A 15,376-nucleotide genomic window follows, 5' to 3' on the forward strand; every position below is an offset into this window, starting at 1 on the left:
ACCTGGAGTATCATACACATTGAAGTATCGTACACATTATCAACATCCATTGGCTTATAAAATTAAGAGGGTAACAGTGGGGAGATCAGACAATAGTGAAAGCATCGCTCCTCCATTCACGGCCTCGTGTGGGAGCAGTTTCAGTTCGGTTGACCCAACCATCGGGGTGCCCCGCGTTGGGGTCAATGACAGAGCTCTTCTTGTCTGTCATGACCTTGAACTGCGAGCGTTTGTCGGAGGATTTGAGAGAAGACGCCTCGTCTTGCTTGCGCTTGAACACCTATTTGACAACAATTATCAGTGAAGGAGAGTGAAGTACCGGCGAAAGGGGGGACTCACGTCTTTGAGTGCCTGGGCTCGGGTTGCGTCGTCGCTGACCTTGGCTTCGTTCATACGGTCGCGTACACCAACGAGCTGGCCATCAATGTACTCCACCCCGGTTCGAATGGAATCAGCGATGGCCTGTACCACATCATGAGCGAAGTGAAAGCCATGGAAGGAGAGCCTAACTGACCTTCTGGATCTGTTTCTTGACCAAACCGGTTGCGACGCTGCCAAACACCTTGTACAGCAAGTCGTGCTTCGAGCCTCTGATGGAGAACTTCAATGAATCCATCTTGACATTCACGTCCTTGACCTTGATGATGCGACTCTTGTCGCGCTTGTCCGTGGTGACAATGTGGATGTCGACTTGAAGCCCCTTCCCTCCAATGAGCACGTCCGCGAGACCGCTGTCCGACATGTTCGGCCCCATGCCACCTTTCTTCTTGTACCAAAACGCAACATCCCGCATATCGACCTGCATCTGCGAGCCCTCCAGCCGAAGCTCACTCCTCCCATTGTCCTGGATAGCATCGTACGGCGACATCTTCAAGTAATTACGCATCTCCATCTCAAGGACATTAGGCAAGATGTTGCGGCCAGCGAGCACGAGGTTTTCCAGTACGAGGTCGAGGTTGTCGTCGGTGTACTCGATGCGGGGAATGGGGAAGTAGCCGGCCTTGTCGACGAAGGCGGGGACAATGACGTTGCGGATGTCTCGCCACAGATGGGGCTTGAACTGGAGAGATCCTTGGTCGTCGAAAAGCAGCTCTTTGGTCAAGCGGGCGACATCGTCGCCCAGTCTGCGGAATCATATGAGTATATAAACATCTACGACCCGATAGGTATTAGCACTTACTGTTTGTTTAAGGGGTCTTCGCCCATGGCACCAAACCAACGGCCGAATTGGTCGAAGAGGTTGTCGAAATGACTCTTATACTTATCGTCGTAGAACATCCTGCCCTTATCTTTGAGCTCATTCGCGGCCTGGTTGCACTCATCTTCCAAGACGTATCCGGCCTCCAGGAGAACCTTGCGCATATATGTATCGACATTGGCGAACCAATCGCGAAGCTCGGGGTCCCGACGAGTGTCGTCAATGAGGACGTTGATGGCGTCAAAGACTCCATCCATAGTTTGGCCGTTGGCGAACCTCTCTAAGAGAGTGCGCAACTCTGAGAGCGCCGTCTGCAAGTCAGTATCCTATATCAAACACCCCCCGTTAGAGTTGTGAAAGGATACGAGGACTTGTAACTAACCTGCTTGAGTTGCTTGCCGCTTTCTTGACCCTGCACGCCAACTTTCTTAGCGTGGCCAACGTACTCTTCAATAGCGCCGAGCAGCCATCGCATGCTCTCCTGGTACTCGTCGTGCTTCTGGCACTCGATAACGACCTTCTTCCCGCGATAGATGAACTGATCCCTACGTTCTTCGGGAAAGTAGTCCTCCAACAAAAACTTCTTCGTGCGATCAGCATGCTCGTTGGCGCGGTCTTTGTGTTGCGTCGGGATTCGATCGGTGATGTTATCGCGATAGCCACGCATACGATCGCGAAGCGTCTGCTTCTTCTCATCTACCTCAGCATTGGGGTCACGAGTATCGTCATCTGCAGCCCGACGAACGTCGTCGTACTCTCTGAACGGGAATTAGCACCATGGTTAACGACATGACCGACGAATCACATACTCAACTGCCTGTTGCCTCCCTTGTTCTGCTGTTTCTCTACCTCGTTGCTTCGCAGCATCTGCCTCGATACGTGCTTGGTCATACGCCCTGGACGCTGGTATGGTGTCTCCGCTCTCTGTCTTAATGGTCGCGCCCTTTCCGAACTCGTCTTTTGGGTGCTGAGTGACACGGTGGTCTGTACCCGGCACACGCGCCTCAAGCACGGGAGTTTCGTTGAGGCCCGCAACGCGACCGCCTTCGGTGATAAACTGATCTTGAGGCGCAGGCTCGTCAACTCTGCGAAGTTGATCCTCAGACGGGCGCATCTGCTCCGAAGCCTTGGAAGCTGAGATAGCTAGCAGATCACGTCCAATGACTGAGAAATCGGTGAGGAGTTTCCGAACTTCGGCGTTGGTTAGAATGAGCGAGACGAGAGTTCGAAGGTGGCGTGTAGCTAGATACCGGCCGGTTAATCATCGACAAATACCAAAGACAGGGTAAGAACTCACCATGTTGTGCGTCGTTGTCTATTTTCGACTTGTCCAAGGGGGCTGCCTGATTGGGGTCCTTATTTAAGACGGTACTGGCATTGGTACTCCGTGTATGCCAGATGAAGCTTTGCAGGAGTTCATCCGCGTTTTTCTCTTGTACAATAATCTTGGCCGTATTGATGACATCGCGAGTGTCCTCAATTAGGCTTCGACCTTCCGGGGAGAGCTTTGAAAGATCGACGGGGGAGTTTGCTAGAACGTAGTCGAGCGTTTGTTCGATTTGCTCGTTCGTGGGCATGCGACCTTCGCGAAATGCGCCGACAAGGTGGTACAATCGTATCTACATGACACCGAGATACAGAGCCCATGAGGGGTATGCCCTCAATTTCCTCAGTGAACCACGTACCTTTCGATCAACATCTGCGTCTTTGGCTGCTCGATCAATTGGAGCTGTCACGGACCCCTGAGGGAGGGTCAGATACAAGGCCTACTGTGAAGCATATGGACGATGCTCACCGCTGCGGGCTGCTCGCTGATATCTTTTCGTGCTGTTGGGAGGGACATCGTGGTGGTGGTGGTGGGAGGGAAAGAGGAGTATGGGGATTTGACGAGGGATCCAGCTCTTTATATACCCTGGCCTTAGGCCACTCAGGCTTCTGCATGACGGATACAGAGACGTCATCAGTAGATCAGCGGAAGTGGTGAGGAGGAGTCCTGGAGCAAAGGGGAGTTGCCAGGAGTGTTTGACTTTCGAAGTAGGCTCGGAGTCAAACTCTGCCAAATACCGGCACTGCCACAGATCTACTGATCGAGGAATAAGCCCTGAGACGAATAGAACGCAGATCACACATTCTATCCACGGGGTACAAGCCCCCTCCTTGACGTCCGGCCGCACCTCATACCTCCTATGTACATCTCCGTCGAAGACGAATATGGAGAGCTATTATCGCGGGACGCCACTTGCCTGATGTGCGAGACCATCTGGTATCGAGTTACAATTCACGCCTGATGTTGGCATCGTCGCTTAGGCCGACCGGGTTGTCTTCGACGAACTTGCCGGCGAAGACGAAGGCACGAAGAAAGGCGATCCGTGGAAAATCCGTTTGGGCAGGTTCCAACTCGACGAGGAAGATTTGGATGGGTCCCAATTCATCAAAGGCTTCCTCGAGGACGCCGTCCTTTTCCCTCCATCAGCAACCGTGTGGCGGAGCAGTGGGAGACTGTTCAGGCTACCTCAGGCGTCTGGAAAACGAGACTCATGCTTGATGTCGACAACCAGCATGTGCCAGGCGACGCAGATGGCGATGACGGATATGAGGAAGAGGACGACTCCCAGATCGACGAGGATTTATATGATCCGGAGGCGTTTCCTGGCCTCGTAGACACCGACGAAGCGTACATAACCCGAAGCCGACAACTTTGTTTTCCGGGCTGAATACGAGGCTGATGGATCGGCTTCGCCTCTAGAAGACAGTCAAGGCGAAACCATGTCCGTCGCTACCTTCATGTCTCCAGCTACTTTATGGCCCAGATTCATCGTAATAACCAGGTTTATCGGGCCCAATCCTCGTCTGAAAATTTCACCATTGGACTACAGGACTTTGACATCACACGAGGGGTACCAGGACGACCTAAAACCTCGACATCTCGAGATAATGCACGATCGTGTTGTGTTATACGCGGCAACCGCAAGCACAGAACGGTAGCAATGTGTCAGATATGGCATACAGGACATAGTTTGAGTGTGGACGATCACAGGTGCCTAAACTGACGTTTGGCACAGTGGTACTTGTTATACCAACAACATCCAAAGAGGTCAAAAGCCCGGGGATTCATGAAAGACGGCTTAAAATAATGCTTCCTTCCTGCTGCTGCCTCCGCGTCCCGCCTGCCCGATGCGGTTTGCGAGTATCATCTTCCAGCCATCACGCAACTGCCGAGCCCCAGAGCTACGGCGTACATCATGAACAAGAACCCAATACTTTGTCGCAACGCATAATTACAGTAGAACAAAACAGGCAGCTCGCATCGGAAGCAAGTAGAACAACAAGATAAACACGGAGAGTGTATGGTAAATGGTGCTCAATGTTCACGCCTTAGCCAGCTGGGATTGCAGTGGGAGATAACGTTTGGAAAGGACATAATATTCTGTTATTTATATATCTAACACGAACGAATCTCACCAGGATATAGGAAAGGAGGATATCAATGAAGACAATATTCTGAGAGCGATGTATATGCTGTACGGAGCCGACTGCGTCGCTTACGAAGGGGGGCTGGACCATGGGTTTAGCGTCAAGGCGTACGTGCAGATTTAGCTGAATTGGTACGTACACGGGAGGGACAGCGGTGACTGGACCTAGATAGCGGACAACGGGTCAGAAATTGTACACCGTCTGTGGATTCTATTTGCTTACCAGGGTCGGCAGCGATAGCTGGGAAGGGGGTGGTGGCACACTAGAAAGAAGAAGTGGGGGTTATTGCACGATCCGCGAGGGTAATATGCAACATACGGCTTGTTCGACATCGGACTGGACCTTTCCGGCGGGGAGATGTGCCTTGCCTACGAGAGCAGGGGGCGTGGGGATGACATCAGAACAGTCGATCAAGTCGGCCTGGTTCTGTCCGAGCAACGACATCTTAAGCATGGTCGCTGCGAAACGGTTCTGGATCTTCGGCATATTGTCTATTTGCCATTAACGGTGAGCTCCCAGGCGACAGGTGGGAAATAGAAGGTGGCGCTTACCAACCATGGACTGCCATTCACAGGAAGTCCTGGAGTCTAATTATACTGCTTCAGTATGATTCGAGGCAGACAATTGGTTTAAGCACCTCGGGCAAGCTGTAAGAGACGCGGAAGCGTTAGACATGAAATTCGAAGGGGCAGGATGGAAAAGACTCACCAAGTGGTCGGATTGAAGCCTGATTTCACCCGCCAAGGGCGACTCAACCTCACCGTGGTTACCACCAGATCTGTATAACAAGTGAGCTTTGTGCACACAGATGGTAGACCATGCTAATTCATTACCCTGGGAAGGAAGTTCCACGGAGTTGGGTCTCGATGAAGAATTGAGAGTCGAAGATGGACGGCGTCGAGTCGAACGGGGTTCTAAACATAAGTAAGCCACCACGCTAGACGGACTCACACCTTAGAGCTCACCCAGGAATCTTTATCAAAGATTATGTCAGGACCAGCGAGATGACGGAGATGTGGGACTTACACTTTCGTCTACATGATCGGCTGCAGCGATTGTGTGTCTGAATTATCTGCATTAGAATTGAAGTCATTGATGAATAATATGGGACATACGAAGAAAGGAGCCAGACGACCTCGACGGCAGCAAATCCAGCGTCGCCCATTCTGTCTAGAATGTCTGTTACGGTATCTATTTAAAGCAGTGAGCGATACTTTGTCGTACAATGGCATCAAAAGTCGCTTACCGAACGGTTCGGGGACCAAGCCAATTGGAGACGCCGCCTTGGCTGGGGGGCGACCCAAGAAGAACGGGATTCGAGGGGCACCCGGGCAGTTGGAAACACCTAATGCACCAGCGAATTGGACTCTACATAAAGGCAATTCAGTGACACCTTACAAAGTTAAGTCGACGAGGAACGTACAGGTCACCTGCGGATATGTTGTGTCTTGCAAGGAATGGTTTCTGCGCCTCGACAATTTCGTCAATACCGAGGTTAGCCGGGAAGTTGACTTCCGGGTCAGAGAACGTAAGGACGGAACCATCAGCGCCGCCTCCACTGCACACGATGGATAAGTAAAGTAAAATGGCCTCAAGCACAACGATTTACCCTTTGGTGGGAGAGAATCCAATGGCGTCGTGGAATGTTAGGCGAAGGGATTCGTGCACCTAGCGACGAGCGTGGATGGTAAGGCAAAGAAAGCAGCAGTAAACACAAGTAGCGTACTTCTTCACCGCATTCGCCGCCGTCGAAGAGGTTCTGCTGAAGGTCTTCCAAGATTGGGAAGAGGACACAGCAAGCAGCGTTGGCAGTGACTTGACCGCCAGCGCAAGTCGCGCGCTTCTGGGGCAAAGTTACGGCTGGCGATCGGAATATCAACACGGTATTTCATGATGGCCATAGGAAAGGGTTACCATTGACGGCCTGGAGAGCCGCGCCTAATGCAAAAACAAGAGCGGAAAGAGAGGCGAAGGTCATTGCGATGCGAGGATGCGACTGCAAGTAAGACTGAGGCCTTGGAAAATAGTGTCAACTACTCTTCCCTTTTATACCTAGCGAAGAGTCCAATAAAATATTAACATCGGTGTCGTTGTACTGGTTGATCAGCGGTGTACTTCGAGATGATGGGCTTTCACATAATTTGTCGAGGGTGAGAATGGGTGTGTGTACAACCAGAGCGTCGGGTGCATGAACGGCGTCCGTGGGCGCTGAATACACAAAGTGTTCGACAGTCCACCCAAGCCTGCGGAAGCGTCTGAGGGTCGGGTTATTTTTGAGTACAACCGCCTCCGGGTCCGAGAGAGTGGAGTTCGGTGTGCATCAAAGTGAGCGAAGTAGCCCAGGGCAATAAGAAAGGCAAATACTTGCTGTAGCTCAAACCGTCGGAATCGGTGGTACCAAACTATGTCTTGGTCCGAAACACTGAGAGGTTGGCAGTACCCTGCGGATGAAATCTCCTGCCCAAGCAAGGTTGATTGTCCTGTTCGGTATTTGATAGACTCGAGACACTTCAGAAATACTCTGTTGTTGGAATGACTCGGATATCTCACAATCAATCGGCTGAAGTCGCACCGATGTTAATTTGCTCCAAGGCTTCGGTACTACAAGCAATATGAGTGGCGGGTGGTTAATTTTGGTGAAAAGGATGCATGCATAAGGCCGACTAGGGTATCCGGGAAACAAGCTTGGATAACACGACCGGGGGAAAGAGTGATGGTCGTCGTGGGACATTCAAAGCTAAAAAGGCTTCGACGTTGATTCCGATAGCAGCTGCTCGCTTCACTCAATACATCGGTATATTGAATTAACCAGCCCGGAACCAATCACCATGAGCGGGTTTCTCATGGTTAGTGCAGCCACTCACCGGGTATGAGATTGTCACAATGAAAGTGCACCTCGTACGCTAAGAGATCACCTACAAGTTGATGAAATCGTACTGGGCCGTGTTTTAGGCGCGCCAGAATAGAATAGGCTGGCTTTGTTGAGGGAACCCAAACGATGGCACTACCTAGGTTGTCAGTTCTGGTACACGGTAAGAGCTGTACAGATTCCCAAGATCCATAAGGAACACTCTGCGATGTCCGTCGTTGCGTCAGCCCAGATGCCATATGTCAAAGCGGGAGAACTGAGCTAACCCTTCCTATAGTTTGCTCTCAGAGTGACGCGATCACTCCAGTTCGACAACGTGAGGAAAGGGCGAGAATTAGCTGAGTTATCTTAGAAACAGCAGGAGAGTACAGGTAAGGTGTCCGATTTGATGGTTCAATATTCGGTACTGAATGTTCAACAATAGGCGGATCGCCGTTGCACATGTCATGTCAGTGACTGAGGTGAGAGGGCCGAGCGCTTAGCGGCGTTGTTCTTGATACGAAGGTGCCGGAATGGAACAATGGCCTTTAATTAGAGCGGAATCAGAGTTTTTCCATTGAGATTAAGAGGAAGCGGAATGTTGGCACAATAGTTCTCCCCAGTTCTTGAAAGTAAGTACGTCATTGCACTTCGAGTCTCTAATTGCTCACGCAATGTGGGTCACGAAAATCTACCAGAAGATTCGGTTGCCACGGTCAACGTTCTACCGACATCTTTCTGACAGACAAGTAAGTGATGAGAACAATCGAAGGCTAAGAGTGCGTCCCAGGAGAGCTCGTATGAGATATCCTTGCCGGCAGCGTTAAAAACAAGCCTACCGGTGCCATGGGTACAATTGGGCTACAATGAAGTCGGACACTCGTTCAAGCTCGGTCCCGATGACTCTTCTCGCGACAATGCTAGTCGCTCATCAGCCCCAGAGCAACACCGCCGATGGGTGCTACGTGCTAGTGGCCTCATGGTTATGCCATATAAGGTGTTGTCGGCGTAAGATCACCACAAGTGACAAATCGGCTTGAACACTTGCGCTTCTCTGCTGGTCTCAATCGTCTCCCGATATACCATCTTCTTCTCTTCCTTGTCTTCCGCCATTCCGTGGCGAGTGCATCGGATGTACTGTTCTTGCCGCATCCGCTGATGCAAACGATGAATAGACGACGGCAGACGTTGCCCCAAAGGTGGTTCTGGATCTCGGGCACCATCCACCGCAATCTGTGAGGGGACATAATGGAGTTCGTACAATTTAATTTGTTCTCAGCGGCAGAGCGTTGGGGACGAAGTGTTCACCCACGCGGTCCACATACCAGATCGCACGTCCCTGCAGTTGATAGATGTACAAGCGTGAATATTCGAGTGGGTCTTCCTCAAATCATGGCAAACGAACGTCCATAACACTCGGAGCAAGGGCAATATATAACCGAGGATTACGGCCACAGGCGTAGGCGTGAGGAACGGAGAGATTCGTTAAACGTCGACGTTGGTTACTGCGTTAGCTGCGAGCGCGAGTCGACGAGGGGGATGGCGGACGATGCTGCAGACAAGCTGCCAAACGCCGGAATCATCTGCTCACATCAAGTCCAAGACATGATTATGCCGCAGGGCCGGTATGTCCCCATGTTTGGCGTTGACGGTCCTTCTCCCGAACGCGCGCAAAGGCAGCCCACATGTCGTAGATAAACCCCCAGTACGGGGGAAGACTACATTCCGGAGGTAGTGCATCTTCCAAGAATTCCGCGATTTGAACCAAAGGCAATGCGGTGCTAATGGAGCCAGAAAATGTTTTCAACTGCGACAATGGGGTTTGCACGTCCGGAAGGGTTGCCAAAGAAGGTGGAGTATGCCAGTTAAGCTCTAAGACCCGTAGATTACGGGAGATGGGGGCAATCTCGGCGAGACAAGAAAGGTCTACCAGCGTCGACTGGGGAATTTCGAGGGACTCCAGGAGTGGGAAAGCCTGTAAGAGCGTGACCAGTTGTTTCTCCTCGAGCTCGATACCCCTCTTAGTCCTGAGTGTTAGGTGTTGTAGATTAGATAGCGAAAGAAGCGGGCGCAAGGTTTCAAAGGGATGAGGTGTGTGTCCATTATCATCGGGGGAAGTCACTTGAAGCTGGCGAAGATGGCACAACTCCGCACCAACTATCTCAATAAAATGGGGCCAACCGTGCGAATCGACCGCATCGCTTTCGTATAAAGTAGAGCAAAGGGCGAGGGAAACCAAAGCCTTCGGGAAATGAGGCAGTGACACCCACATGCTAGCCTGAGTGAAGGACATATGGAAGTGGAGTATCTCGAGGGAAGGGAAGTAGCCTTTGATCCCGTCCGGTACTGTCGTGAAACTGGCGTTCGAAGAAGCCGCACTCCTTCCCAATTCTACGTAACGTAGCCGTGGGAGGATCGCAAGAGCGTCGATGACGGAGTCAGTTAGCCAAAACGCAGGTATTTTGACGATTTCAAGATAAGTGAGGGAACAAACGATCGATGTGAATGGTGGCAGCAACACGGGGTTTTCGTATTCATTGTAACTCATTGAGACTTCAAATGTCCGTAAGTGGGGCATCTTGAAGAGGACGCATTCGGACGCCATTGAGGCCTTTTCGTGTGCTCCAAAGTGAAGCCCAAAGTTGTCTACTGTGTTCTTTCCTAGCGTCAGCGATTGAACCGACGTACGGCCGAACAGGGATATGACCACGTGTAGAAGGCGAGCATCAATGTCGAACGACAATATCTTCAAGCGCGGAGTCGGATCTGCAGCGTGTGATTTGATTTGGTCGAATACCGAGTGTTCGTAGTTGATGTTCCGTTGGAACGCGATTTTGCGAACTCGCCATGCATACTTGTCGAAACGTAGCCAGTCGTCATCCTTGATAGCACGAGAAAACCTCTACAGAGGGTTAGCCAGATCCTAGGCATGAATTGTGCCCATAGCACTCACTAGAAGACGCGATTCCATTTCAAGAGGCGCCAGCATATTTATCAAGACAGACGCATCGATATCATACCAATTGACACTGAGGGCCTCGTTTGACCACGCTTTGCACACGCAGGCATTAACGACGTTGCTTCCCTTGGTCGAATACGAGAATATGCGGGAGAGCACGCCTCTCATAGTTAATGCATGAGGCATGAGTGAGGTGGTAGTTGACATCAACAGCTTGAGCGCTTGGGATTGTCAGCGATGTGAGCTTTTGATGTCCCCTATCGCGCGTTGATTACCTATTGATAGCATGTTATCCCACTACAGGACCGTCCGAAGTAGCATGGATGTGCCAAGCATTGAAGCAGAGGTGAGGAAAGGCGGAATCTACGAGGCATTGGGTGGGAACAGGGCACAAAACGTTCGTTAGGTTCTACGGTCCGGCATCCCGCCTAGTAAGGATGGGAACTTGGGCGTGAATCGAGAACACTGGTTGCACATGCCACAATGTAGCACTGTAGTCGAAGAGTCGAAGTCCGCCGGTCCTGGCAAGGAGGGCGCTAGGAGATCGATGGAAGGAAACAAATAAACATGGCGAGCAAGAGAAATCGGCCACCCCTATCGAATACTATCTAATAGCACTTACACTTTACAGTGGTCGACTTAATCTATGACGGCTAAGCGAGGCTAGCAAAGTAGTTGCTGTGATAGGATAACAAGAGGCATGGTGCACAGGGACGATTCGCAGCATTGCCTCCCCTGGTGCGGGATGTATTCCACGCGGAACTCTATAAAGTGCAAGTCCGAGATAAAATGTTCAACACATTATAATACTGTCACCGTCTTTGTGAATGGTAGGAAGGTAGAGATGCCATGGAGCCCTCATCATAGCTACTATCAGAGAGCACAGACGTCCGCGTAGAGTTCGACACAAGTGGCGGCCCTCGATGACCAGCACTATCCATGGAGGGATGCGCTGTTGATGTTCTCCCGGCTTCGACATCTGGGTCAGAATATCGTTCTGACAAGAATATTGCATGCTTTCCCTCCACTCGTGGTGTATACAGTAGTCCTCCAGACTTAATCAGTGGTGACATCCCTCCGGAGGACATAGAAGTCTCCCTATAGGCTTCGATGATGTTTTCGGGCCTGCGATCTACCGAACGTACATGAAGACAGCACAATACTAGGGCGGTAAGGTACTCACGGATCATTGCTCGTATTATGCGTGGTTTGACCTTCTTGAAGACACAAAACCCAGCAAACACTATCGCCGCTACCAGGAGCAAGCCTAATCCGACGCTGAGCCCCACGATGGTTCTCCTATCAATCCTAGGGGATTCGTCGATCTCAACCATTTGAGACGGATGTTGACTTTGAAATGCCTCACCTTGGCTTAGAAGGTGTGGGCGTGGGCGTGGGCATGGGGATCTCAGTTTCTGTTGGAGTTTGCGTCAGGAAGTTGATTGGACTGCTACTGTGGGTGTTTATTGTCAATCGGCGGACAAGTATTCCAAGTGGGGAGGCGCTTACAAGGATTGGGTGGTTTCAGGAGCAAAAATGACTGTCGCTGAAGTACTGATGGTGGTCGCGGTGCTAATAAATCAATGAAAATATTGTTCATGATCGAATGGGACAAGTCGTAAGATACACATACGCTGGTCGGGAGCTATCGCTGGTAGGAAGGGCAATCGGCGAAGTGCTCGTGGTAGTCACGGTGCTAGGAAAACATGTAGGTCTCGTTCATAATTTAACGGGCAAGTTGCAGGATGCGCTTACGAGGATTGAGGAGGAAGGACTGCCGGTGGAATCTCTGTAGTGGTCACGGTGCTATGCGAGTCTTGTTCATGATCCAGTAGTACAAGCATTCCGCATTGTAGGATGGACTTACGGGGGTCGGGGGCTATCCTGGATAGGAGTGGTCGCTGGAATCGTTGGCAGAGTCTTCGCAATGGTCACATCCCTAGCAAATCAAGTAAGGCTTATTCATATTCCATTGGAAGTCTGTCACTTACGGGCGTTGAGGAGGAGGGCTGTCGCGGGTAGTAACGACTGTCGGTGAAATGTCCGTAGTGGTTACAGTGCTGGCAAAGTAACATTAAGTCTTGTTCATGATTGACGTTGTAATGATGCACGTACATGAACTGCGGGCTGTCGCGAGCAGGAGGGACTGTCGGCGAAGTATCCTCGGTGGTCATGGTGCTAGTAAAACGATGTGGATCTTGCTCATTGAATGCCGACATAGTGCTCACAAGACATTTATATTATTATTATTATTGTTGTTGTTGTTATTGTTATTGTTATTATTGCTGTTGATATTGACGTTGTTGTTGCTATCATCACTATTGGTGAATCGTCGAGATCGTATGCTATCACATCGTAAGTGCCTCAGATTCAGAACATCGATAACGTATTACTCACAGCGATGGGCTAAGAGTGTGCGCAGTGCCGGATCAAGCACGGTGAGTACTTGCGACGTGCATAAATAGCAAATGACCCAACCCACGGGGATGCTATCATATCTGTCACGTCCTCAATGGGAACAGGACCGTCGGAACCATCATCAGAGTCAAGGCTGGTGTCGGCATCGCGGCCAATCATAGATTCGACACCCTTCCTATGGGCACCGGCACCGTCTGCTCTCGTTTCGCCGCACTTTCCTCGGGCATCAGCGGCGTCAGTTCTCGGAAGATCGTCGTTGTCTACGCTGCGAAGCCAATAATACGAAGTCAGGACTTTGTTAGCATCTGTCTCTACTGTGCGACACACAATCTCTTCACATCACGCCTGGCGTTAAGGGAGAAACGTTGGCAGGGTAGCGTTCGTAGTCGGGATGTGAGGGTTGTGAATAGAGGGCTGGACATGAAGGTGAGGAGAAGAACCCGGCGCCTGGAGTCCAGTGTATTTGAACAAAATGGTCCAATGATCCGTCCTCGGCGGCAATTTTAAGAGGAATCGAGGCCACTGGTTGTCGCTACGGACTGGGACAGCGTCTGCTTCCATGTCTATGTTTGAAGATATCACCGTGAACGTCAGCCATCGATGCTATAACTACCATACGAGTAATTGAACAACATACCCATCCCAAGGCCTCTGATGCAGCGTCCATTGAGATCATCGATGGTTGTTGTCATGAGATCAAGGTCGGGGCTCTTCTTATAATTTCGCTCCTGTCAGATGCAACTGGATTCCTGTCGAGATCAGAGTATATCTGCGGGGTGCACTCACGAAGTCTCATGGTGCAAGACCATAAACTAATAATAGAAATTTTGGTTGAGACATCGCCATCATGTTGTTCGGAAGCGAAAGGGGGCAGTGATACCTTCGTCCATGAAATGGAGGTCGGTTCTAAGATTCATACAGAAGAGACGGGATCATTGAACTGTCCGTTGCGGGCAACGGTGGTGACAGCCCGCGCCTGCGATGCAGTGACTCTGGGTATTGTCACGCCGGAGGGCAGCATGCTGATGAAATGGTTCTGCGTCAAATAGTATTGTCACATTTGAGAACGGTACGAAGGAAGAGACGCTAATGAACCGTTGCCACTATTGGAGAGTGCGGACCCCCGCGTAGAAGTTTGGATGAGTGGTGGAAGCTCTCGACGACTTCCACGAGCAAGATTTTGTCCTGGCAGCGCTCTCCCAGCTTCGACGTCTCCGGCAGAGCGTCTTTCGGACAAGAACGTGGCGCGTTTATCCCTCGTCTGCGGAGGGGACTGGGTTCCTTGAGGCGTGATCAGCGACGTCATTCCAGCCGAGGACGGAGACATCTCTCTATAAACTTCGATAGTGGTCTCAGACCTGGCATCTACCAAAGGTACGTCAAAAGGGTGTGCAGTCTCACGATCGTAAGATACTCACGGAGGATTGCTTGTATCACGCGGGGTTTGACCTTGTTGAAGACCCGAAGGCCAACATACACCATCGTCGTCGCCGAGATCAAGCCCAGCACGATGCTGAGCCCCACGGTAGCCCGGTCAACCCTACGGGAGACGTCATTGTTAACCGTTGAAGATGCTAACGTCAGAGGCGATGCTGACTCCAACTACCTCACCTTGTTTTGGAGGATGATTGCGTCGGGGTGGGGATCGCGGTTTCCGCTGGGGCTTGCGTCAGATTATTGCTGATCGGACTGCTGTATGTACTTGTCAATGGGACTACTATTATGCTTTGTAAGATGGGCTTACGAGGATTCCGTGATATCGCGGGTAGGAAGGACCGTCGGTGAAGGGCCCACATTCGTTACAGTGCTAATAAATAATGTAACACTGAGTTATAATTGCTAGATGTATCACTCACGATATATTGTTTATCATTACGGTGGCCCTTGTACCGGTGAATAGGAAACATTAGACATGTTTCGAGCATTGCTTACCTTGTGGAAGGTGGTGGAGGTAAGGTAGGCATCGGAGACACTATAGACGATTTCCTATCCTCAGTGAGACTAATGGGTGTTCAATGGTATATTCTACATTGCGAAGTAGTTCCAACACACTCACGAAGCAAATTCCTGGGAAATAATTCTGTTTGGTGTTAAGTCGACGCCATGTGCAATCACATTGTGAGTGCGTCTCGTTCAGGATGTTGTCAACATATTGCTCACATCGATGCACTAAGAGTGTGTATGAGGCACCGGATTAAGCAATGAAGATGAGTGTCCATTGAAGGAATAAACTCACAGGAATGCTTTTATAGCCTTGACCTCATCACTGGAGATAGGATCATCGAGATCATCTCCAGAGTCCCTGAGGTCGGTATCGGCTCCAAGACCTCAATGTCAACACGACCTCCAGCTACTGAAGCTATAGCTACCATGTGAGTACTTTGGTGACGTAGTGAGGATGGATGATCAGACGGATAACATACTGCTATTTCAAAGGTTTCTGATGATGTTCGTTGAAACTCCCAATGGTTGTTATCGT

At 50.7% G+C, this 15,376-nt stretch overlaps 6 protein-coding genes across 6 annotated transcripts; all 6 read right to left on the reverse strand.

Moving 5' to 3' along the window:
• Positions 1-85: 85 nt before the first annotated feature.
• On the reverse strand, positions 86-3,041 carry PC9H_005748 (uncharacterized protein; the record flags this gene model as incomplete). Its single annotated transcript, XM_036775308.1, has 9 exons — positions 86-280; positions 340-462; positions 515-1,124; positions 1,181-1,509; positions 1,581-1,956; positions 2,008-2,440; positions 2,496-2,817; positions 2,884-2,940; positions 2,994-3,041. 9 exons carry the CDS (start codon positions 3,039-3,041, stop codon positions 86-88), a joined length of 2,493 nt encoding a protein of 830 aa, XP_036633810.1.
• Positions 3,042-3,469: 428 nt separating this feature from the next.
• Positions 3,470-3,737, reverse strand: PC9H_005749 (uncharacterized protein; the record flags this gene model as incomplete). The annotated part of the gene is made up of 2 exons (XM_036775309.1): positions 3,470-3,655; positions 3,711-3,737. The coding sequence occupies 2 exons, from the start codon at positions 3,735-3,737 to the stop codon at positions 3,470-3,472; spliced, it is 213 nt and encodes a 70-aa protein (XP_036633811.1).
• Positions 3,738-4,740: 1,003 nt separating this feature from the next.
• Positions 4,741-6,650, reverse strand: VPL1_1 (Versatile peroxidase vpl1; the record flags this gene model as incomplete). The annotated part of the gene is made up of 16 exons (XM_036775310.1): positions 4,741-4,753; positions 4,812-4,836; positions 4,895-4,934; positions 4,991-5,163; positions 5,224-5,259; positions 5,310-5,319; positions 5,381-5,450; positions 5,506-5,586; positions 5,638-5,645; positions 5,699-5,735; positions 5,788-5,863; positions 5,919-6,040; positions 6,096-6,230; positions 6,282-6,340; positions 6,399-6,532; positions 6,587-6,650. 16 exons carry the CDS (start codon positions 6,648-6,650, stop codon positions 4,741-4,743), a joined length of 1,083 nt encoding a protein of 360 aa, XP_036633812.1.
• A 2,479-nt stretch (positions 6,651-9,129) lies between these two features.
• PC9H_005751 (uncharacterized protein) lies at positions 9,130-10,665 on the reverse strand (the record flags this gene model as incomplete). Its single annotated transcript, XM_036775311.1, has 2 exons — positions 9,130-10,422; positions 10,474-10,665. 2 exons carry the CDS (start codon positions 10,663-10,665, stop codon positions 9,130-9,132), a joined length of 1,485 nt encoding a protein of 494 aa, XP_036633813.1.
• Positions 10,666-11,291: 626 nt separating this feature from the next.
• PC9H_005752 (uncharacterized protein) lies at positions 11,292-13,319 on the reverse strand (the record flags this gene model as incomplete). The annotated part of the gene is made up of 12 exons (XM_036775312.1): positions 11,292-11,611; positions 11,663-11,787; positions 11,846-11,932; positions 11,989-12,051; positions 12,113-12,175; positions 12,235-12,285; positions 12,347-12,418; positions 12,471-12,539; positions 12,595-12,657; positions 12,708-12,824; positions 12,917-13,162; positions 13,225-13,319. 12 exons carry the CDS (start codon positions 13,317-13,319, stop codon positions 11,292-11,294), a joined length of 1,371 nt encoding a protein of 456 aa, XP_036633814.1.
• A 632-nt stretch (positions 13,320-13,951) lies between these two features.
• PC9H_005753 (uncharacterized protein) lies at positions 13,952-14,861 on the reverse strand (the record flags this gene model as incomplete). Its single annotated transcript, XM_036775313.1, has 6 exons — positions 13,952-14,262; positions 14,316-14,437; positions 14,509-14,589; positions 14,642-14,704; positions 14,754-14,780; positions 14,830-14,861. The coding sequence occupies 6 exons, from the start codon at positions 14,859-14,861 to the stop codon at positions 13,952-13,954; spliced, it is 636 nt and encodes a 211-aa protein (XP_036633815.1).
• Positions 14,862-15,376: the final 515 nt, after the last annotated feature.

This window comes from Pleurotus ostreatus, assembly GCF_014466165.1.
Source record: "Pleurotus ostreatus strain PC9 chromosome Unknown scaffold_3, whole genome shotgun sequence".
Classification (NCBI taxonomy): Eukaryota; Fungi; Basidiomycota; class Agaricomycetes; order Agaricales; family Pleurotaceae; genus Pleurotus; species Pleurotus ostreatus.